We start from the raw sequence: 24944 nt of genomic DNA on the forward strand, positions 1-24944 counted from the left end.
GAAAAGGTAGGCTTACCTATAGGGCAGTTGCTGAATTTCTCTTTTTATATAAATGGCCTATTATTCCTTATTAAATCTTACTGTATGATCTGCCTGCAGAGCCCAAGAGCCCTCCGACCAATGTGACAGTAACAGTTATCCCAGAGGAGGTGAACCGAGTGAGAGTGAGCTTCTCCCCTCCAGAAGAGCCCAATGGAAACATCACAGCTTATTACGTGTACATCTACCAAGGACAGGAGATAGTGAAAAACATCAGCCTCACTGCTATTCACTCTGAGGAGAACCAGCTAACAGCAGTGATCGACGGCCTGAAGGGAGGACACAACTATACCATACAGGTACAAACCTGACACTGCTGCTATTGGTCAACGTTTATTCTGGACAGGATTATTCAGATCTCAAAATAATCAGAAGAACTAAGCCTGTTATACCACTAGTATATCAAGTTACTGTTCAATACATGATAGAACAACCGTGGGTCCTTTTTGTACAGTTTTTTTTATGTATGGTGAGATTTGAGCTGTAGAAGGTTGACTTTTATGACAGATACAAACTAGTGTTTCAGTGTTTATTTGTTGTAGGTCATGTTTTTAAGTATATTGTATATTTACATTTGTTTTTGTTTAATCAATAAGCCTAGTTTCAATATTATCATTTATTGTCTCTATTTTGTTCATGTATATATTGCACTAAAGTTGTCAAACGTTTTGAAAGATACTTATTGATATTATACCTAGTATCAAAACTAGATACTCATTTGAGCAGGTGTCAGTACTAAAACAGTCACATTCACAGGACTTTAAAAAAATTTAACTTTCCCAAATAGATTTGGAATGATCTTGAGCTGTATTAGAACAAGTAAAAAAACACACAAGCACAGAGATTACACAGGTTTAGCACCACGTGGTAATATAAAAGAAAATACTATGATTTAATTTTGAAAGTTTTATCATAGTCATCAATCATAAAATTTTATTGTCCAAATAACAAGTTTTTATTATCATTGTGGTATCAGAATTTGCAGAATCTGTATTACAATATTGGACTTTAAATTTTGAAATTTTAAACTGGCCTAGTAAGTACTGAAAAATATTAACAATTTAACCCATCTAAGCCTTTGAAACTAAATTAAGTCAGTTCAGTTTATACTAAAAACAAATAAAACTATGTACAGTGCACTTTTATCTCTTAGACAATGTGAATGAAAAATTGTTGTGAGGTCAATAATTCAGATTGATTGTAACATGAAAAGCCGATATTGTAAAATTCCTTTTATCTTGAACCGCTATGTTCTGTCTAATTTATTTAAATGAACTGGAGTACACCCTTACAGTAAATACCTCCACAAAAAAGAAATACCTCCACAAAAAAGCTTTACATGTCTTGACAAAAATGTGTTTTTTACTAATAGTTCAGCCAGTGGAAAAATGTCACCACAAGCATAAAAGAGGCATTTCTGTGATGAATTACTCACAAACAGAGTGTCATCTTGGCCCTAAAGTCATTATGGTGTTATGCGGGGGGAGTAAGTTTTACAATGTGAAGTTACAAGAAATTCTTATCAAAATGATGGTGACATTTACGTGGTTATACAGAGGTGCTTTGGTAAATGCCAGAAACACTCATGACAGTTTCAAATCCTGTCTGTCTGATTGTAGATCTCAGCGAGGAATGGAGCAGGCAGGAGCCCCCCCAGCCCCCACGTCCAGATAACTACAGCCATCAAAGGTACAATAGTGCACTTACCGCTTAGGGCACAAGAGAGTGTAGCAGAGAAAGGAGATGATTAGCAGTGTAAAAATGATGTGTAAGCCTAAAGTGCAAGTGCAGTGTGGGTGTCTGCTGCAGACTACATAACCCGTCACTCATCTCTTCTGCTCTCTCACGTGTGGTCATCCCAGCTCCGTCCAAACCCACCCAGATACCCCGGGCGATGCTGGGCCCCCGAGGGGTTGCTATGGTAACCCACAGGAGTATCTACATCCACAAGCCTGCCTGTTTCTATAGTGACGACAACGGACCAATCGCGAGAATCCAGGTCATCGTGGCCGAGTCAGGGGGTATGACTCTTTTGGAATATATCATTAAAGGAATTACTCTTTGTAATTACTCTTAAATAAAATTCTGCTTACAATGTTTATTTTAAACACATGTGGAGCAATATGATTTTAAATATTATTATATTAAGTCTACTCTAAACAACAGGATTAGTAGTAATATATCAAAATATGACCACCATGGAGATGGGATATTTTGTCACTTTGCAAAGGATATCGCAATATTTGACATCATCTTGATCAAACTCAGATAGGTTGGGTTCATGTGACATCACAACATTCATGAATCTAAAATAGTTTAAACTGAAGTAGAGACAGGTCAGAATTACATGGTGGAATTTCCTGTTTAACTGTCAGATTGCAGATTTGTTAAACTGGTTTATGGTTAATATCTCTGTATTTACTCAGCCCAACAACAGGAATCAAAAACTGGTACAAGCTTCAACAACGTCTCTGTTTAAATAAACAAATAGCTTCAGAATGTGGTCCTACTATTAAGCCCAAAATGATTGTTGTGAGTTGAAAAGATATGGCAACCGTTCAACATTTTTGGATTTAGAATTTCTATATTTCATTTAAAAGAAGTACATTTCTCATACAGTTATATGAGCATCATCAAATTCTAGAACGTGAATGCAGCTTACTAATTTAGTTTTTTAGCAGTAATATGACTTTGATTAATCACCTGTAAATCACAAATTCCTGTCTAATTCTTGTTTCACATTTCAACAGTAAAAGACGCTGAGAACGTGACTAACTGGCGAGCTGCCTTCTCCCGGTCTCCTGCCCCTTACATCACAGACAGGGGCTTTCCCAACCCACCCTGTGAGGACCCAAACTCAGACCCTGACCTCAACCAGAGGATAGGCCAGCACCTCCTGTGGGGGGACAAGCCTCCTCTGGCACTGCCCAATATGACGGGAGTATACATGATCGGACAGAGGGATGACTGCCTGAACGAGACAGACACCTACTGTAATGGACCACTGAAGCCTAATACTGTTTATGTGTGAGTGAACCATGAGTGATAAACGTGTGCCAGAATGAACTATTAGCTGTGCCCTCTTAAGACTTTTCTCGAACTCTGAAGATGAACCAAGCACTTGTTTCCATATAGTTCTTTTTCAGCTGTGTGTGTGTGTGTTTCACATCTCTGATTGGATAAACTGTTCGTGGCAGGTGCTTCCTTGTAGTTTTCATTCAGCAAAAACACCTTTAAAGTGAGTTTATAACAAAAAAAAAAAATCCTGCTTTTCAGTTTACTGTATGAAGTTAAAATAAAAAATCAAGCACGTTTTTATTGCCTTGAAAAGGTAAAAAACAGAACTAGATCATTTTAGACAATTTGCAATGGTCCAAAGTTACTCTTCATTCTGAACATCCTAATTTATTCACCAATATGTGTTTATTAGAGCTTTTCACAACCCTAGTGTGGAGCTAACAACACTTGCATGCTAAAACGCACTTCCTGATTATCCGACAAATGCTTTCTAATGAGATGCAACTTCAAGAGTTGCTTATATAACACATTTACATAAATAAAAGTCCAGTACAAGTCTTTACACATAGACAAATGAGACTTGTGAGTAGGTATATAAGCCATAAAGAGATAGCAGAATGGATTTTTCAGGAAAAATGTCTCCCCAAATGCTTAGACACTGGTGGTGAAGAGAAGATGGAGAGGCGGAGGAGGCTAAGGCTTCTGCTGCTGAAGTGGAGATGAGGTGGAGGAGGGGTGAAGAATGCAGTCTTTTGTCTCAAAAACATTCTTTTGAAAGCCTTAACCCCTTGTTTTCTTGATATCCAGTTCACAGAGAAGAGAGATGGTTGTGTCATTTGTGAGAATGTGGGATTTAAGGCAAAGGCAGAATTTGCTTAAATATTTAGAGATTTGATTGTGGTTGAAGAAAAGGGGATAGAGCATGCAATTGAATGTATGGCTTGTGAGCTGATTGGTTTACATTTAAAAGTACCAGTTAAAAAACAAACAGGGAGGAAATGCAGTCTTCCTGGTTGAAACAATAAATAATGCATTAGGCTCATTTATCTTTCTAAAGTAACAGTTTCTGTGTTTTTCCATGGCACCCAGGTTTAAATTCCGAGCCACCAACATCAAGGGCGAGTACACAGACTCGGAATACTCAGAGCACATCAAAACCAATGGTATGATGATTCTCATTTTGTGCATAATTGGCTCAGCTGTGTATGCAATGTGATTTGTGTTGTGGTGCCTCTTACAGCAAACGGGCTGTTAACCAGAGACGAGCAGATCATCCTGGGAGTGCTCCTGTCCTTTTTCCTGGCAGTGTTGTTGATAATCATCATCTGCTGCTCTGTCAAGTAAGATGCACCAAGAATCCAGTGGTTCATTATCAGGAATCAGAGGCTGAGCATATCAGTTATAGCCAGTGAGCAGCACCTGTGTGAATAAGGCTCATCATGTTCAGATTACAGTGGCTCCTGGATATGCAGCAGTTCATCCATTATCTCTGACAAATATTTTTTCTTAACCACTAAAATGCCACAAAGCTGCAAATTAACCTAGTTTGCACTAAAATTGCCAAAAAAAAGTACTAGTAGGAAGAGTAGATATGCATTAAAACACTGGGTCATGAACAGTAGTTACCACATAGTTGGTTAGCCTTTTAACTTCTAACTGCTTAATATTTGAATTTTTAAAAAATCCATTTGGAAAAAGGGATAGGAAATTAACTTTGACAACTGTAGTAGGCTTCAAAGTGGTCAGGACTGTTGAGCTCCATTGCGTCACTGAGCAAGACACTTCAACCACAGTGTCTATGCCTATAAAATGTGAATGTGGAACTGAGTGAATACATAATGCACTAAACTGTAGAGCAATAGACAAGTGCTTTCAATGCCATATTCTGAAAGTAAAGTTTTCCTGGTAACTGTGCTGTTCCCATCCAGACTTCACCAGCACAAAAAAGAAGGAGGCACTTATTCCCCCCGAGAGGCTGAGATCATAGAGACCAAGTGTAAGCTGGACCAGCTGATTGCCATCGCAGACATGGAGCTCAAGCAGGAGAAAATCAACCGGTCAGTCAGTCTGTCCTCTGCACGAACACAATGTCTTATCCGCACAATGCTCTAGTTTACATTTGTCTACTTGTGTCATCTTTCTGAATACAGTAATTTCATTACTACTTCATTGCACAGTTTTGAATTAAAAATGGGAAATATTATAAAGGTACATTATGTAACTTTTTTGGTAGTGTATATTTTGCATTATATATGAATACTCAGGCAAAGCAATAACATCTCCAGGGAGACAAGCAGGTAATGAAGCCTCCACCAGAAAAGTTACATAGTGCAATTTAAAAAGTATATGACAGGTTAGAGTACTTTTTCAGTAAAACATAGTTAACATGATTATATTTAAGAATAAAAAATAAAAAAAAGTTTTACATATTTTTCTTTGTAATTCAAGTGAAGTTTATAATTTTACATCCTAGTATGACACACGTAGAGGTAATTCCACAGCTGTTACTTAGCAACCATAATGTTAACTGTAGCCATGTCTAAATTACACAATAGTTATGATTAGATAAACAAAAATGAATGATAAAAATGGGTTTCTTTCTTGTAAATTAGAACGATAGTATTTTCTCTGTTGATGACATTGAGGTTTGAGGTATTTTGTTTTAGAACTCTCCACTACTTGTACTACTACTACTACTACTACTACTACTACTACTACTACTACTACTACTACTACTACTGCTATATTTTTTATACTTTTCTCAACTTTTTTTCTTATCTGTGTTTTAGAAAAAAAAAATATATATATCTTGATGATACATAATTAATCCATTTGCGAAGCCTGATGAGTTTTTGGAATACAGACAAAGGTTTATTCTTGTTACAGCAGATATGGACAGGGTATAGGCCTGGCCTTGGCCAGAGACCAACAGCCTCTCCTGAGTATCCTCTCTCCAGCCACCCTTTCACTCCTTCTTTCCCCAGAGTGTCTGAGCTCTGAGTATTTATACAGAAATAAAAGTTACATACATATCAAAGCAGAGTGACTTCACACTCTTGTCACTTATGCTAATCAACTAAGCTTACATTTGAGGACTTACATCAGACAACAGTTTAGCTTCCTGGGGGTGGAGACAGTTGTGTCTGATGAGTCTTTACACATGCTAATGACTGGTCTGGTCTAAGGTAGAAATCACATTCATTTACACAAAGAAAGATTGAGGGAAATGTTTCTGCAATATAAATTTCCATCACTCCCGATATAAAACTTTGATAAGTAATATTTACAGGCACTATCCCTCCAAAACAAGTAAGAATTCTAAAAACATGAAAACCTGTCATATGTACTTTAAAGTAAACCCAAAATGCCTTTAAGGAAGTCAAAAAGTCAAAGCTGAATAAGTGATTATCTTAACTATTCCACTGAACCTCTCAAATGTGCTTGCATAGTTAAAGTTTCTTTATGTGTTCTTACTCATCACCTCCCTGTGTATCCAAACAGCAGCAGCAGTAGCAGTGTGCACAGGGCATTCATCACTAGACGTTAATGCTTTATTTAGTGCATTGAGACGAGACTTTAAATCTGATGCGACCAGACAAAAAGGTCTTTGGTGCAGCAGGCTGAAGTGAGCTCCTGTCAACAGCAGACTTCCAGCGCACAAGTGTAGAGCTGCACAGAAGCTAAAACAGGAGGTGCACCAGAGCCTGCCTCACTGTGTATGTGCATCCTCACACCTGAGTCTCTCTAACCAGACCTGGCAACTGCTCCACAAACTGCTTTTATCCTCTGTGTGCCCCAAAGTACAAAAGAGCTATCGGCAGAGCAACTATTACATCAACTTCTGCATCACTTTGATAATAACACGTATTACCTTTTCAGACTACCATTTCAGAAAAGATAAAAGACTCACAAACAGAAATTCTAGGACTGTAACAGAAATGTACTTAAAGGTGCACTATGTGACTTTTCTGATCTGGGGTTTGCCACCTGGTTGTCTTCATGGACTCCCCACACACAGTATGGGGTGAAATGAATCTATCAATATTCTATTTTACTATCATGCAGTTATTAAATTATAGGTGTTTTTGTTGCAAAGGAGATTCCTTAAAAAACATTAATTCGAATGTGAACAGGGTAGAGTCTCCACAGATCTGACCTGTAATTTAGCCTGGTTGCTTCATCTGCTTATCTATGAGGAGATACCATTTAATAAAGTTTTATACCAGAAAAAGTTCCGTTTCACCTTTAAAAAAAAAGAAGGATTCTAATAAGCATAAAAAACTGAAATATACTAAGGCAAGTAATGCAGAATTGTATGCTTTTTGTGTGGGTGACTGTAGCACTGTTCACAGGATCCAACTTTATGGGCACACACTGTCACCCCATAATGTTCCACTCTCATCGTATCATGCTTGATTGCAATAGGAAGGGCATCTGACATAAAAGTCAACACTCAATTTAGCAGATCCTCCATATCTCTGCTCAGATACCTTTTTAATATATTTCTAACGTGAGTAAATCAGGAGATATTTATTGGCTAAACTTCAACTCTTGAGTGTTCAGGCTAAGTTTAGTTCATGTGTTTTAGAGAGCTAAAATAGTATGGTGTGTCAGGCTTGTTGTCTCGTCTCGGCTCCAATTGGATCCCTTTATGACGCCTGCGCTGCTCTGCTCCTGCTGTGGCCCAGATAAAAGCCAGTTAGAGGAATGCTTAAATAACTGCTCTCTGCTCCCTGTCACACATAAGCCAGTACACTTTGGCTTGTTCACAGTCAGCAATCTTCTCCCTCCAGGTACTCCTCATTTTTTTTCAGGCGCAAAGAGATCTATGTCATTCAGTAAGTCCAGCGGTGTTTGGGATCACTTGTGTGTGTGTGTGGTCTTTGTAGCAATAAAGGTAAGTTAAAGTATTGCACTTTAACTTGGCTTTTGGAAAACACTATGGCTATGTCTTGAACAGTTTGTAGTGGTCCAGAGTTATTCCTCATTTACTTTATGCATTCCTAACATCCTAATTACTCACCCGGATGAGTTTATAAGCACCAGTGCATGTTTAGTCGCGACATTCAAGCTGACAACTAGCATGCTAACATCCTGATTATCTGAATATTAAAAGTCTTATAATTTGATGCAGACAGCACACAGCAGACTTATTTTGACCTCAAGAGCTGCTTATACAATATATTGTGGGTACAGAGCCTCTTACAAGTTATTAAGAATAAAGCAGCATTATCCGAAAAACTTTTTTGATTTGAACATGTTTACCTCATATGGGGATGCAGATAGGTCATGTTTATGGAATTTAAAATCAAAATACACACACTTCTTTTAAATACAATATAAAGATACTAGCCTAGTTGAATCGTGATAAAATAGAAATTGTGATATTGATTTTCTTTTGACATATCACCTATATTGTTCGCATGATTCTAACACAAAAACAGTTGCATAATCTTCTCATTCTTCCCGCATGGGAGTGACGTGATGTTTGCCTGCTCTGCTCCTGCCCCCCTTCACTTCCAGTTTGTTTACCTACTCAGCCGTTTTCAAATTGCTTTACCGGCCCAGTGCTGTTCAGGGGCACAAATAACCGGCTTTATCAGCAGCTGGGGATCTGCGCCGCTCAAAGTCCTGCAAGCCAATCCCAAAGCCTGCTCCAGATCATCACATAGTCCTTTAGAATTCCTCTAATCAGGGGAGGTTTGATTCTGCAAGCTCTGATCTCCTCTGTCTGATGGTTATCCGATTAATGCTGCTCTGTGATCGCACTAGTGTTGTGACGATGCGAAATTTTCAAACTCGATTTCGGTGCATTGTGTAGCTTTTCTGGTGGAGGGTCTGTCACCCGCTTGTTTCTATGGATATGTCAGTGCTCTGCCTGGAATATTCCACAGTATGACATTAAACAGCTCTACTTTACATTTATCCAATTACAGGTGGTTTTATAGATCAAAAATATCTAGGAAAATAGACATTCTGACTGTGAGTGAGGTTACCTCTCCGCAGATCTGACCTATAACTGGTCTGGTTTGGTCTCCATGGAGATAGAAAGGTTTAATGCCATACTATGAAATATTCCAGACAAAGTAATAAGAAAAGTGGAGAAAAGTATTTGATGGACCCTCCAGCAGAAAAGTTACACAATGGAACTTTAAATCATATACTTTCTTTCATATTAGAGGCAGGTTCCATAGTGGTCCATGGGTGTATAGTAGTCTTATCTGGTCTTATACTTTTTATACAGCTCAAGATCATTCTAAATCTATTCAGGAAAGGTTCATTTCTTTTTTACTCAAATGAGTATGTAGATTTGATACTAGTTTTACTATCAATTAGTATCTGATTTTCAATACTTTTGACATGCTACTAATTTTCACATTACCTGTTTTTTGTCCAGGCTTCTCAGCTACAGGAAATCCCTCAAGTAAGTCCAAAATCAAGCAAATATTGAGAACATGTTGTTCTCAAATGATGCTTTCTATCTCTGAGTAAATGTGTGTCTTGTGTTTCTTTTCCAGGCCTGTCAATAAGAAGTCCTTTCTGCAGCATGTGGAGGATCTGTGTAGCAATGACAATGCCAAGTTTCAGGAGGAGTTCTCGGTAAGCAGAATTAACCAGGCAAACTTAAAGGTGCACTTTGTAACTTTTTAGTTGGGGGTCCATCACCTCCTTTTTCTATGGATATATATCATTGCTCTGCCTGGAATGCTCCACAGCATGACTTTAAACAGCTATACTTTACATTTATTCAATTACAGGTGGTTTTAAAGCTTAAACAATGCCTAGATAAACAGGTACTCTGACTGTGAATGGATATGCCTCTCCACAGATCTGACCGGTAACTAACTTGGTCTGATTTGGTCCCCATAAAAATAGAAAGGTTTAATACCATACTGTTAAACACTCCTTACAAAGCAATAACATCTCCACAGAGAAAAACATTTAACAGGCCCTCCACTAGAAAAGTTACGCAATGCAGCTTTAAGTAATTTCCATTCAATATATATACTCCAAAAAAGTGCAATTAATGTAAAGTCTGCTTATTTCACCTCAATTTTAATTTATCATTTAGTAAGCTTGATTTCATAAACCAGGTCACAGACTGTAATGTGGTAGAAGAAATCAAAGGAAACAAAGAATTTAATTGTTGTTTCTGGTGTCAATAATCTTGAATAATTTTTAAATTCTCACAATACTGAAATGTGATATGTGACATCCCTATATACAAGTGTGGGCTTTTCACAGGCACTGCCAAAGCTGCTGCAGGACCTGGCCACCACAGACGCAGACATGCCCTGCAACAGAACCAAGAACCGCTTCCCCAACATCAAGCCCTGTGAGTACAACTACAGACAAGAGCAGACAGGAGCAAGCAGGAGAAGACAGGAGCAGACAGGAGCAAACAGGACCTGAGAGAAAAGGCAGGGCAGAGAGGGTTATGCAGGATGTCTGGACAGTGTTTAAACCTAAAGATTATCAAGGACATACTGATATAACAATATTAAATACAGAAATGTACAAGATCCACAAATTATGATGCACTGTGGTTCACATGGCCAACAGAATTTATGGAATACCATCAAGGAGATAAATGTAAATAAATGTAAATAAATGTGAAAGAAAAGTTACTATTTGAGGTACCAGAATAGGCACAGCTGCCTTGCGACAGACATATATCATTCTGTGCCAACTACCATCACTCTTTAAAACCACACAACCACTGTCAATGTCAGTTTTAAAGTCAGTATACTTAAAGGCGTGCTATCTAACTTGGTAGAGGGTCCGCTGCCTACTTGCCATGGAGATGGTATGGCTTTAGAATGTCCCACTGTACCGAACCAAATTACAAGTCTGATCTGTAAAGAGACAGGCCCACTGACAGTAAAAATGTATGTGTGTGTATTAGCAATAAAACCCTTTTATAGATGCAAAGCATTTATATTTATTGCCATAGTGTGGAACATTTCAGTCATATACACAACATCTCCATGGAGACAAGACTGTGGTAGTCTTGTTATGAGAGAGCTTATACAGTGTGCCTTTAAGTAATTGCCTCAATGTAATAGACTTGTGATAAAATGAAAACTGTAGGTGTAGAAAGGCTTTTTGTAAATAAGAAGTACCTTTCAGAGGATCCCTCCCCAGCTAACAGAGCTACCACAGCATTGGGAGTGCTTCCTTATTTGATTTGTGCCTCCACAGTGTCAGTATGGCACACAGTGAGCATTACAAAAGGCACTTGTGTTGGAGCAGCATCTTTTCTACATTGTGATTCCTGTTCTGTGCCTAGATAATAACAACCGAGTGAAGCTGCTCTCCCAGCCAGGCTCAGACGGCTCCGACTACATCAATGCCAGCTTTGTCTCTGTGAGTGCCACAGCATCAGCGCTTTTTAACAAGACTTCAGCAGCACATAGTCACTAAACTCTGGGGCATTTCAGGGCTATCTGTGTCCCAACGAGTTCATTGCCACCCAAGGGCCCCTCCCTGGCACCGTGGCCGCCTTCTGGAGGATGATCTGGGAGACGGGCACCCGCACCATCGTCATGCTCACCCAGTGCTTCGAGAAAGGCCGTGTGCGTACTAATGATGACATTCCCATAAATCATGTGTTAATGTGTAGCACTGAGTAGACAGGATGTGTGCGTGTGCTGTGGGCTTATTAGAACATCCCAGCAGCTTCTTTTCATCAGCTGTCTGACTCCTGTGTGTTGCGTGTGTGTGTGCTGTGTTTGTGTGTACTGGGACATTGCAGATCCGCTGTCATAAGTACTGGCCTGAGGACGACAAGCCCATGTCCGTGTTCAGTGACATTCTGGTGTCCAAAGTGTCTGAGGAGGTGTTCCCCGACTGGACTGTCCGGACCCTGCGAGTGGAGCGGGTGAGGACTGCACTAAGCCCACACACCGGCTGCATCTGACAGGAAATCAATGACACAAATGTGTGTTTTAATCACACATTATATAGTGCTCTCTAAGTCTAAGTTCTAATGTTTTAGAAAAGGAATAGAATTTATACTAAGTTTACCACAGCCCCGTTATGATGGCCTGTGACTACCAGTCCATGAAGCATTTAAGCATTTGCTGAAAAATATTAAAATGAATTGGAGTGGAAGTAATTTCTATAATGTTAATGATGAGGCAAATGGCTGCACACTGTTCACATGTCCATAAATCTTTGAGTGTTTGGAAAAGCGCTATATAAATAAAATGTATTATTATTATAAATCTGCACTCCACAATCAAAATCTAAAAGAGTATCATCTTTAAGGAGGCCACAAAATGTTTGATGCAGTTTCACACAGATACACACACTCACAAGAAACACAGGTGAAATCTTTTTGAACTAAATGTTTTAACATAGAAGTTGTAGTTGTGGAAACTGTTTCCAAGCTTGTCAATAAACAAACTGCACAAAGGAATCTGTCAGCTTCTTGAGGCTTCAGGTCCCTTTAAAGAGCCATATCCCATATGTATGGTACTGTTCTCCTGTGCAGCATGGACACTACATCCTGGTGCGTCACTTTAACTACACATCGTGGCCGGAGCATGGCGTCCCAGAGTCCTGCACCACGCTCATCAAGTTTGTGCGAGCTGTGCGCACTCACAGACTGGAGACCAGTACTATAGTGGTCCACTGCAGGTAAGCCCCGCCCAGTTCCTGTTTGTCATTATACCACAGGGATCCTTGTGACTAACAGTAATGTGTGCAGCGCTGGAGTGGGCAGGACCGGCGTGTTCATTGCCCTGGATCACCTGATTCAGCACGTGAGGGACCATGACTTTGTGGACATCTATGGGCTGGTAGCTGAGTTGCGCAGTGAGCGCATGTGCATGGTCCAGAACCTGGTGAGTGGAACTGAGTGCACTTTTAAACAGTCTGGAGTGAACATGAGCCAAACACAGGTAGATTTCACTCAACGATGCCAGCGGGCTCAAATTCATTAGCCTCTTTAGTTTGGCAGGATGGATTTTCAACATAATTACCTTCTAGATTTCCAACCACATGTCGCTTGTTATGTTTGAAATGTAATAGTAAAATACCCGTGAAGGTAAAATTAAAAAAAAAAAAATCTTTGTAACTTTATTCTTTTCAAGTGTTTGGGAGAACTGGGACTGCTGTCATAGCAACAACCTAAAACAAAGCCTTTAAACTGTCAAATAAAGATTTTTCACTTTTCTAGTGAAGGACCTGCCAAATGGTAGCCTCTCTACCACAAAAGATACGTAATGCACATTTAATGGTACAATTTGAATAGCTATTATAATCCAATCATAATTTTACATTGTCACTTGATATACATTATGCCATAATCAACTATATTAGGTGCAAAATGTAGAGCTAAAAACACACATGAGCAGTTTATCATGAGCAGAATCATGTCTCACTGGTGGTTGTGGAGTGCCCTACTTGCTCCCGGTGTCCCGCTGTGATCCTGCTCCCATGTGGAAGTGTTTGGAAAATTCTCTTTGTGACAAAGGGAATGATGTGGCTGTGGATTGGAGACACACTCTGAACAGGATTCCCCATTCTTCCCCATTCTGAGTGTGACAGCAGTCTGAGCTCACCGCTCGTACCTGAAGAGTGTTAGCTTTATTTTCCTCTGCAGTGCAAAGCCACAGCTCCCTTTAGTGTGTGCAGATTATACTATGTGTCCCTCATGACGTGTTTAATCACTTCTTCATTACAGCGCAATAATGAACAACTCCCATGGACGAGCAAAGGAACACAAGAATTATAACAGATTTCAACAAAGGGTAGAGAGAAGATGATAATATAATAATAGATAACAAGGAGTTTAAAGGGTTGCCCTGGGCTGGCCCATACTGCATTTACATATATGGCAACTACATATAGACACAACAAAACTCACTCTTGTATAATTTATTTTAACATTCAATGTTTAGTGTTTTCTCAATTTCCGTTTTCCTTTTAATTGTTTAGAACTGTATTACAATTTTGTTTCCTTTTTGTACTTATAGTGTAATTCAGTAGGTACGGTGTCTAATTTCCCTTATGGATCAATAATGTTTATCCAAGTGTAATATTTGTCTCTAAATTCTGCATTGCCCAGCCTAGATCAGAGAATTACATATCATTTAGGTTTCAGATAGCTTAAAAACATGTTATAGTGTTAAGTGCTTATTGTGTTTATCTGAGAAGAGAAACTTCAAATTGTTATTGTTAATATACAATTTTGTGGTTGGATAAATATACAGGCTTTTGGGTTAGCATCTGTTCCTCTTTTGGTTATCCTGTACAGTCATTTAGTCCCCACTTATATAGAGAATGTCCCACTTTTTAATTGAAGCCACATGAATTATAAATATTGGAATTTTGTTATACCAATTGATAAAAAACACAACATATGGTGTTATTATAGTTATGGTTGCGCTGATATAAATAATAGTTGAATTTGTTTTAAAGGTGAATTCTGGTAACTTCTGGTGGAGGGTCTGTCACCTGTTTGTTTCTATGGAGATATCATTGCTCTGCTTGGTGTTCCACAGTGTGACATTCAACAGCTCTGCCTTATATTTATTCAATTACAGCTGGTTTTATAGCTCAAAAATAACTAGAAAAACAGGCATTCTGACTGTGAGTGGGGTAAACTCTCCACAGATCTGACCTGTATCTCGGTCTGGTCTCCATGAACATAGAAAGGTTTAATATACTGTGAAACATTCTAGACAAAGCAATAACATCTCCATGGAGAAAAGCATCTGAAGCACCCTCCACCAGAAAAGTTACAGAATGCACCTTTAAAGACATCATAAAATAAATCAGAAAATGACATCATTAGTAAACAACAATGGCTTGTAAATGCTTCCTTCTAGGCCCAGTATATCTTCCTGCACCAAAGTACATTAGAGCTCCTAAACAGCAAAGGGAACAGCCAGTCAATCTGGTTTGTGAGCTACTCTGCCCTGGAGAAGACCGACTCCCTCGAGGGCATGGAAGGTAAAGCACCCAGCTGAAGCACTATCTACAAAGACTCACAAACCACCCTCACTCTGCTCCCTCTGCTTTCAGGTGATGTGGAACTGGAGTGGGAGGAGACAACCATGTGAGGAGTGACGCCTCAATGCACCAGAGGAGATGTTTGAATTGAGGGCTTTAGCTGACCCTGAATCAGTGATGAGTACAGGAGGAAATGAACAGTAGAAATGAACACAAGATTTTTTACAGTCCTCCAAGAAAGCCATTCATCATGTGCTTTTTACTCAACGACATCATGTCACTACATTTTACAGTGGCTGATGTAAAAGCACAGTTTGTTTGGACCATCAGCTTTGCACTATTCCCTTGTATATAGTATTTTAGTGTGAGCCTGGCCGGTCTGGACTTTATCACTTTTGTAACAGTGTGAAGTGGGTCTGGAACTTGTCCCCTCCAAGCCTATTTCCATTGCTGTATTATATGTGCATTCAAGTTTAATCTACACATTTTTATTTCTGATATGAACATCCACCAACAGGGAATGTAAAAAAATATTTAATTTATTATTATTATTATGACTGGCCAGGCTGTTTTTTACACCTGCGTATGATTTACTCAGCCAAAGTGTATGGATTTTCACTTGTTTTGGCTATTTGTGATTTGATAAACCTGTAAGGCTGAAAATGAAAAATAAAGTGATTCAGTATTTTTTCTAGCTTTGATATCCAGGTGTTGAAAATGTAACAATACTGCAGCTGGTTTGTGTTTGTTTAACCCCTTTGTATTATTCAAGACTTTGCAGCGACCTTGACAAACTCACCGGAGAACAGCGTGTGAGAGTAAAAACTACTTTATTCTTTCATTCTCTTCAAACAAAAAGCAAAGTTAGAAATATCCATTAATAAACATGTCGATCATTATAAATCTCTTTTTAGAAATCTGGTGAGGGTGCAAAGATTACCGACAGTGCTCCACAGTGAGGATGCAGATTGGTGCGTCTCCATGACAACCACGGAGAAGGGGAGGGGGGCAGGTAGGGGTTGGGCCAAGAAATGAAGCAGGAAGAAGAAGAAACGGAGGAGGAGGCCCAACATGCCATGACAAATGGTACGAACAAATGATAAAACAAAATCTCATGCTATAGGTAATACTACAGGTCATTCATAAAAGACTCTTAAGTGACTCTAAAACCAAGCATATCCTAAAGTGAAGTTAAATTGTTGCTTTGGCTGCTATGTGCACGTCGTGTCCACCCCTTTATTGTAAATGCATGTATATAGTCGCCAATACAGCATAGCCCTTTACTAACAAGTGACACATCCCTCCTCCCATCGTCCCGCAATTATATGACATGGTGGTTTAATGATTAATGCAGATCTGAAATCATATCTGTGTATGTTGCCATGGTAACTGCGGTGTACTCTAGAAAAGCTGCCCGTCTCTCACGCACACACATAGCAGAAGGATTTTAGGAGAACCCCCTGATTTGCGATGTGAAGAATAATCATAGAACTATATAATAATTACTATATATTCTGTCTTTTTAAACTAGACTCTTCTCTGTACAAATACACAGGATACACACGGATGGGCGAACCGAACACTTGTTCAGAATAAATTTCAATTCTCTATGTACAATATATTCCATCATGATGCAAAAAGAGTGTCAGATGATTGGTGGTCCGCTGTACAGAGACACCGGCGCGCAAAAGAAACTGCACAGTGACGAAGGAGAGCATAATTCCACGGACATCTTGAGTTTCCCCCTGATTTCACATTCAGTAAAGGAATGCATCGTCTATAAGAGTCGTGTGCAAAGGGGAGCAGAGGGGGGTGTGACCTCGGTCTACCCTGTCGAAGCTTGTTATCTTCATGTTTTGTGGCAGGAATATTCCAAAACACATATATGAGGAGCAAATGTACAAAAGGAAAATAAATCTGCCTTAGTTTAGTCCCTGCTACCTGTGAGAGCGCTGGACACAACAGGGCAGAGGACAGAGAGACCGAGCCTTCCTGAGATGTGAGAGCCAAACATAAAATGCTGAAAAAACCAAAGCTCCCACACGGTGAGCAAATGAAGCACACACATATGATTGTCTCGAGGATCCCAGGGGAAGGAGTGACATTCGTACGCACTATTCTACACAACAGAAGCCTGCTACAGTGCTCCCACATTTACACAGCACACATGAAAGCTACAGTTGTGTTTGGCCTCATTATGCACACTAAGAAAAACCATAACACCGTGTGTGGAGAAGCAGAGATTCCAAACGTGCCAGTGTGCTATCTCCAAGCAGATCTAACTGCAGCTACAGGAGCGGCCACAAAACCAAAATAGATCATTTGAGATGCATTCTTGTGAGTGTTTTAGTGTCCCTTTGAAGCTGTTGCAGTCTGAAGCCTGACTCGGCTTCTTGGTTGTGGAGACAAAGCTCACGTTTGAGAGGTGACATTTGAAAATGTTGGGTCGAAGGGTTTAAAGACAGAAGCACATCTGCTCCTGGGCCTGTTCTGATGGAAATGGCCTCAGAGTCAGTGGTGTTCAAAAACACCTCCTGTAATGAGGGGCTCCTGTCTGTCTCCTACAGTGTGTCTGCTCCTGTCTGCTCCTGTCGCAGACAGGGTAACGTGCTCTCAGACGATACTGCGTGAGCCGCTGGAGTTGCGTCGGCGGATCAGAGGCATGGTGTGGTGCAGGGGCATAGGAGAGTCAGGGGGACAGAACTGGTGCGGGTGGTTGTAAGGGGGCGGAGGGGGAGGCAGGGGGGGCTGGGGGCCGTCACTGGGCACACGCACAGGGGTGGATAAAGCAGATTGAATGAGCTGGTGTGTGGCCGGACCCTGGCTCAGGAAAGCTTCCATACGTCCTCTGCCACTCTGGTCCACCACGATCACCTTGACGATCTGCTGGCACTGGATCAGGGTCTCTGGGCGCAGTTCTCCAGCCTGGACGGGGCTGAGCAAGGCAGGGGGCCCCGTCAGAGCCAGGGGGGCCGACTCAATGGCGGGCTGGCTCAGCTGATAGGTCTGCAGCCTGTTGTGAATTGACACCTAGTTTAGGGACAGTCAGAGAACGCATGAGGAGTTACCAGCCTGAACGCAGCCTGTCTGCAGCCCTCAGGTGACTGACACATGGGCATGCAGCATGCAGTGAGACCGCCACAGACTGTGTGTGTGTTTGTGAGTGTGCATGGAACCAACAAATCACAGTGAGAATAAGGCCTTCAGGGCTCCCACACATCTACGCCTGTACAGTCATCTACACTTCTGATGTACGATCTACCAGCAGAGGCATGCCCCGCCTGCTCTGACAAACTGTGTAGACAACAGTCTACAGGGAATTAACTGTAAAGTTACAAAATGCCAAAGTAATCTGACTCTGGCACTACACTACTCGATGGATATTAATAGGGAAATATTCATATAATAACAGAGTACTGAGCTGAGGTGTGGGAACCTTGGGTATGATGTGACATCCCCAAACCCAGAGAGAGAGCAAGGAGCAATGAGTGAAATGTGTGTGGAGAGGGGGGGAGAAGGAGAGGGGGGAGAAGGAGAGGGGGGTATGGAGAGAGGTAGAATAGGGGAGGACAATGAGGATGGGACAGAGGTGACACCGAGGGCATGGTGCCTCTAACACAAGAGTTCACATCTACAGGAGCAGCTGAGGATACAGAGGAGCAGAGGGAACAGTCCAGGAAAAGCAGCTTGTGCCATAGGGTCATTCTGAAGAAGAGACTTCTCTAATATCTGATTTTAGATAAGGATTGGTGTAGATTTATGATACAATAATAGAACAATAGAGGCACCACAACTGTCCCCTATGGAACTACTCAATTCAGCCTAGTAATGTTTCCTATTCTTATCTGATTCATTCTAAAGGTGCTTTTGCACCTTTGTAAATGCTTTTGCTCCCCTTCAAAGCCAATTTTATCAATGCTAATTGCAGACTAGAATATTTTAAGGGACATTTCAAAATTATCAGTAAATACAGCAATTGTTCATAATAAGGAATGCAATAAAAGATCTAACATTTAATTCTATGCAGTACAATATTATTACCTATATGAACTGTAGCTGTTATGATTTGCTATTTTTTCAAATAAATACTGGATTTTGGATGTATTTTTACATATTTTGGCAAAGGTCTGTCTCATCCATTTCCTTGACAGATCCTCAGAGGCCCACTTTAGTCCCTCCGTTCTGCACATGCACTCAGCCTGCTAATGGTGACTAGCTCATGTGTCTGTGTGGCGAGCACTGTGAGCTCCAGCTGGCCTAGCGCTGGCTTAAAGGAGTGGGCCTGGCAGTGCTGATGAAAGAGGCCGTGATGTCTGCAGAGTGGAGGGTTGGTGGACCCTCTACCGCTGCACACACAGCCCTTTGTTTGTGGCTGCAGAGCGCTGCTGTGCCCCGGGCGCAGATTTCACTTTGACAGTACAGCCGTGGAGAACGCACTTTTGCTCTAGTGCAGGTTTGTTCTAAAGCACATAGAGACACTTACCACAGTGAGCAGAAAGAGACACTCACCTCCACTGTGTTGTTGTTGCCGGTTTTGTCATAAACGTCCTGTGCGCCTGTGGGAAAGGAGCAGCGCAGAGAGGGAAGCACAGAGATCAAGTCAAGGAGATGTCAAAGATATAAAGCTGAATGTATAAGAGGATATATAGTTGGGCAAATAGGATACACTGCACTACACTGTAAGTCACTGCACAATTACATCTGTTTTAAGGCACTGTCATAAATATACATAGATATTCCATCTGCCTATCAAGTCTATATGCTGAAATAACCTAAATGCTAAAATAACTATAAAGCAAAGCATTATTTTACAGTCAAAATAATGACTCTTGGTAATTTTTTTACATACCAATAATTCTTCTTTCTTAGATTAAAAGTACAGAATTAATTAAAATAAAAATCCAAGGGACATTTTTCTGTTTTCCAATACCAATTTGCCAAGCCTTATTGAGATGCAGTACTTTCCAAGTTGTGAGCCACCTCATTAAAGTAGACCTATTCTGCAAAATTACATTTTTACAGCCTTTAACTGTTATAGTTGTTTCCCTTCTCATTTACTCTTTAAAGTTGTATTTAGCGTTATTCATGCATGTTTTAGTCATCTTTATTCATTACTGTATTCAAGTAATGATCTATCCCCATTTACACCAGTACACACCCACTGCTTGGTACTTACTTCATTCTCCAGTTATATTTTCTTAATCAATGATACTCATAGGACTCGGCAGTGTTGTGTAGTCATTTTTGCACAGATGAAAAAAAATTCACTTCTTGCTAACGTGATCTGCAGCTCCCACTGGGCACTGTGGTTTTCTAACATGGAATTCAGTTAACTTGTTTATTTTATTAAGATTTCTTGATCAGTATTGCAATTTAAAATGTCCAAATGATAACACAAATAATCCATGGCCACAGGTGTCATAGATTATAATTACATAGCAGACTCAAACACAATATGTAACACTAACAATGAAACACTAAATATATGAGTAAATGTCCCTAGTCTATATTGAATGAGGTGGTAGGTGGCCCTGAGAGCCTGTGAGCAGAATCAGAAGGCTGTTCTGTCACCACGGTTACAGCAGTGGCAGACTGGAGCAGAGTCAGGTCCTAGTGCACAGTGTCCCAGTACCTGAGGGCGAGCCGTGGCCTGTGTGCTCCACCTGGCCTCCGTTGGTGTGGATGCCATGTTGGATGCCCTGCTGCCTCTCCAGCTCCCCTGCACACAGACAGACAGGGATTAGGCCTCTCTCTCTCTCTGCTTCTCTTTTTCTTCCACTCTCCCTCTCATCCTGCTTTCCCACTGTTGCTCCTAGTTGTTTACTAAAAACTTACATGGGATGAGGGCCCCTCACCCCTCCCTGTGTACTCAGACTTGGGTGAATGTGAACCACTGCCTCCCCCGTCCCTCGCTCTGTTTCTCTCTATATGCTCTCTGCCTCTCAATATATACTCAGACCTACACTGCATGTGGACCCCACCTCCTTCCTTTCTCCGTCCCCCTTCTATCTCATCTCCCACATCTCCATATATCCGCAGCTTCTAATGGATGTGGATCTCTCTTTCTTTCCCTCCCTCCCCTTTACCCCTCTTCTCTGTATACTCAGTAGTTACATTGGATATGGACCCTCCCCTCCTTTCCTCTCTGTATACTCAGACTTACACTGGATGTGGATTTGCTCCATCTCGTTCACCTCGGCGATGGCCTCTCTCAGCTCCTCTGCAAACTTGCGGAGCTCCTCTCCACTGGGGGAGCAGAAGCTCACCAGCTGCTTCTTCTCTGAGGTGAACGGGCTCATCATGGTGATGCCATGGGCGTAGTCTGGACAGCAAAGGACCACAGTCAGAAAGGAGGAAAATAAGGATTTTTCCAAGTATCAACAATATCAACATCAATAGTATCTATATCATATGAACATGAACAATTATATAATACTCAGCATAGGTTTTCCTGAACATGAATATGCCACAAAACCTGGAGAAGAGAACTACTCCTGAGATGGCTGCTATAGAAAAGTGTTTCTCTAACTGTGGTATATGAGCTCTGGCTTTTGTCTGGTGGTACTCGGAAAGCCAAATCTTTTCTTTGGTGATACTCGGTGTGAAAAGTGTAAGAGCCCCCGCCATAGAGGCATATATGTATTCACTGAATTTAATTTTCCATTACCATATTCTTAAACAGTCATCTATCACTTTCAATCTCCAACTATCACATTCAATCACAGCCTGCTATCTCTGCCTCTCTAACCTTCGTATAAATGCACTCTCTCTTTCTCTCTCCTTTCCTGCCATTTCACTGACAACCCTCAGCACCACAGCAGCAGAAGCACCAGCCTCTCCATCTCCTCCACTTCACTATAATCCCACTTCATTCATCTGTGTCTGTCCAAGTCCCCATGGATGACATTTCCTTGGTTTACTGTAGTCGTACTTTTAAAACTTTGCTAAACACTACATGAAACAACAAATCCCCACCCAGTTTTCAAACAGGACAATAAAAGACACGAGACAATGTACCGAAGTTTTGTCCCATAAATCCTGTCTTGTTTTTGTCCCGTCAAACTGAGCCGAGAAAATGATGAATGTTGCAAAAACAGGCCATCGCTTCTCCTCAGTAACAGCTGTTTGGGCTTTGTCGATATTACAGCCTCATGTTTTCTGACTAAAACTGTCAAAATAACATAATGCAGTGCAAGTACATCTTCTGCCCCATCTGACCCTCTCTTCTGCATCCTCTGCCCCATCTCACCCTCATCTCTGTATCATTTGCTCCATCTGACTCTCTCCTATTCATCTTCTGCTCCATCTGACCCTCTCATCTGCTCCATTTGACCTTCTCCTATTCATCCTCGCCTCCATCTGACCTTCTCCTATTCATCCTTTGCTCAGTCTGACCCTTTCCTCTGCATCCTCTGCTCTCACAACAACCAACTTCATGTGCTCTCAATACATCCATAGATCTATTTGCTCTTCCTCTAGCCCTCTTGTTTCCTGGCAGCCCATAATCAGAATCCTCCTACTTGTTTTCAATCAATTAAATTTTCCATAATGTTATTTTAACTTTCTGGACAATATTTACATCTCACTTTTTAGTTTGTTCCTCGAAACACTGAAGAATGACACATTTATCCTTTAAGTAATTTCCCTCTCCACTGGTTCCATTCGTCATCATTTCATTGACAAAAGCTAATCGTTTGTCTTAAGAATATAAGTACACATTTGCTGGCACTCCCCCGGCTGGCACACAGCTTAAGGCAGGAGTGTGGGTGATTAGGAGCCAGAGGGGACGTGTCAAACTTAATTTATCTGCTCATGAATCACGCCTTTCTGCTCCAAACACTGAAGGAGCTGCTTTTCAAACACAGGATGCCCTTGATTTGAATCCCACTTGACTGAAAAGGATCATTCTGAAGGTAATTGGCTTAAAAGCTAAAAAAATCGACAGCATGTTTTGGTGTAATTTAATATTCAGATGTGAACAAAGTGGGCATTTATCTGAAAGAGTGGATTTGAAGTTTAATATTAGAGGCATTTGTCTGGGCTTTGTGGGTTGTTCACTATATACTAGTATGCTTTAGGATCAGTCTGTGAACAAAATGTCTGGTGGAAACAGAAGGAATTTATTTAGTGTGTGTAAATTTCAAATTCAAAACAGCTAAGAGCAATTGAAAAAAAAAAATCAGCCTTGGCTTGTAATTTTGTGTCTTCGTGGCTAGATTTGTAATTAGTGCAATAAAAATCAAGGCATTCCTTCTTCATCAAATCACCTCGCTCAACTTATCACTGATAACTCCTGTACAATTTAAAAATATTCCTTCAAAAAAGTAATTTCAAACAACCAAAGTGATGTTTTGTGTGATCTTAAATGGGGCACCCTGACCCTGGCCCAGACAGAAGCTATAGGTGTGGTAGGCTCTTACACTCGTTGCTGAAGAGGTGGAACTGCATGCCCAGCAGCCCCATGGCCTTACAGAAGGTGTAGCAGGCAGCACTCTTCTTCTTAGGACACATCTTGAGAATCTGGAGGGACAGCGCACACACACATGAGCCTGTTCATACATTACACAGTCTATACCTAATGTTGATAGTCTGACCAGCAGCAGGTCGTTGAAGAGGAACACCTCCCTTTGCATCTGCGACAGCTTCTGTTTGTGAGCTTTGTTTGCATCAGGGACCTCGAAGAGCCGACAGCAGCACACGAGACGCCTGTGTGGCACAGCCAGGATCTGAAAGCAAACAACACTCTTATGTTTATTTTATATAACTTTAAAATGGTTGAGTAAGGTCAGTAGAGAGTGGAGCTGTGCACAGTATCACTAAATCATATTATTTGCACAATTTTCAAGAATCTAATAAGAAGAAATAACAGCATAACCTGACTCTCTTCAGATTGATGTGTAGCCCTCTGAACATAGTTCTACACATCAATCTGGCTTGGCTCTCACTGAAAGTGTCTGACCAATGATTGTATTTCAACTAAAATAGGCCAAAGTACATCTGGTGGTGTCGCCATGTTTGTTTTGGTTTGTTTAGTACTGGCTTCTGCACAAACCACAGAGCTGCCCTGTGATTGGTTAGTTTCTGCACCATTGCTGGTGTGGGACTTATCACATGCAAACTATTCAGCGGGAGCTGTTTTAGAACTCAGAAAAATTACCAGAATTCTTCTTGCTGACAAGGCTAATAACTGTGACCAAAACCACTGAAAAGACGGAGTTGCTATGAGATATTGAGCACTGGTCTTTGTGGCACTTTGGGCTCTGTGGTCACTACTTGTGGTCACTATGTCAGAATGTACAGTATGATTAGACTATCAGTATAATACACAGTAGGTTACACTGAACTGAACATACAGTTTTGAGTCCAAGGATGGACTGCTCCACACGGCTCACGTAGGTCACATGGTCCTCGTTGGAGCGCAGCTCCCTCTGCTGGATCCTCTCATAGATGCCAGACACCATGTCCCTGGGGATGTCTGCTCCGTCATCCACCCCTGTGGAGAACATATGGATCACTCACATCAGATATAACACACTGTATGTTGATGTCTACTGTAAGCAGTATGTAATTAAAGGCTCTTATCACCAGAGGAAATCGAATACATCAGCTACTTACATCAAAATAAAATGAATAAACAAATAAAATACATTCAATTCAATACATAGTGACATTATTTTTATTGTTACCCCTACATATATGCATGTTTTAGAATTCCTAACTCCCTGCATGTAGACCAGAGCAGCACTGCTGTTTGCTTTATGGGATCAATTCACACAGAATAGTGGCAGCCTTGTTTATTAATAGAAGCTGTAAATCAGGCCATTTGCATGTTCACAGTATGTGGCAGTATTCTCCACATACAGCACACAAAACAACACACTGGAGTATACAGGTGGCTCTACTCCCATTGCTACAAAATCCAAAGG

At 40.8% G+C, this 24944-nt stretch overlaps 2 protein-coding genes across 2 annotated transcripts in view; one reads left to right on the forward strand and one right to left on the reverse strand.

The window, feature by feature from the left end:
* The window catches only part of ptprq (protein tyrosine phosphatase receptor type Q), a 56389-nt gene extending 41206 nt beyond the window's left edge, over positions 1 to 15183 (forward strand). The window contains 18 exon segments of the mRNA XM_055155844.1: positions 100 to 338; positions 1659 to 1728; positions 1902 to 2060; positions 2790 to 3066; positions 4147 to 4220; positions 4298 to 4397; positions 4986 to 5114; positions 7851 to 7895; positions 9455 to 9481; positions 9576 to 9657; positions 10303 to 10393; positions 11348 to 11424; positions 11499 to 11633; positions 11813 to 11938; positions 12554 to 12699; positions 12770 to 12905; positions 14895 to 15018; positions 15091 to 15183. Coding sequence (XP_055011819.1) covers positions 100 to 338; positions 1659 to 1728; positions 1902 to 2060; positions 2790 to 3066; positions 4147 to 4220; positions 4298 to 4397; positions 4986 to 5114; positions 7851 to 7895; positions 9455 to 9481; positions 9576 to 9657; positions 10303 to 10393; positions 11348 to 11424; positions 11499 to 11633; positions 11813 to 11938; positions 12554 to 12699; positions 12770 to 12905; positions 14895 to 15018; positions 15091 to 15128 — 2075 coding nt within the window. The 3' untranslated portion in view covers positions 15129 to 15183.
* Positions 15184 to 16832: 1649 nt separating this feature from the next.
* iqsec3b (IQ motif and Sec7 domain ArfGEF 3b) overlaps positions 16833 to 24944 on the reverse strand; it is a 66488-nt gene continuing 58376 nt past the window's right edge. Inside the window, exons 10-16 of the mRNA XM_020934754.2 lie at positions 24372 to 24511; positions 23613 to 23744; positions 23439 to 23538; positions 21182 to 21340; positions 20651 to 20737; positions 19528 to 19574; positions 16833 to 18048 (exon numbers count right to left, since the gene is read on the reverse strand). Of these exons, the coding sequence (XP_020790413.2) occupies positions 17632 to 18048; positions 19528 to 19574; positions 20651 to 20737; positions 21182 to 21340; positions 23439 to 23538; positions 23613 to 23744; positions 24372 to 24511 (1082 nt within the window). The 3' untranslated portion in view covers positions 16833 to 17631. The remainder of the gene's footprint in view (positions 18049 to 19527; positions 19575 to 20650; positions 20738 to 21181; positions 21341 to 23438; positions 23539 to 23612; positions 23745 to 24371; positions 24512 to 24944) is intronic.

Source organism: Boleophthalmus pectinirostris, unplaced genomic scaffold (assembly GCF_026225935.1).
Source record: "Boleophthalmus pectinirostris isolate CB_2022bp ecotype Guang Dong unplaced genomic scaffold, ASM2622593v1 HiC_scaffold_2, whole genome shotgun sequence".
In the NCBI taxonomy this organism is placed as follows: Eukaryota; Metazoa; Chordata; class Actinopteri; order Gobiiformes; family Gobiidae; genus Boleophthalmus; species Boleophthalmus pectinirostris.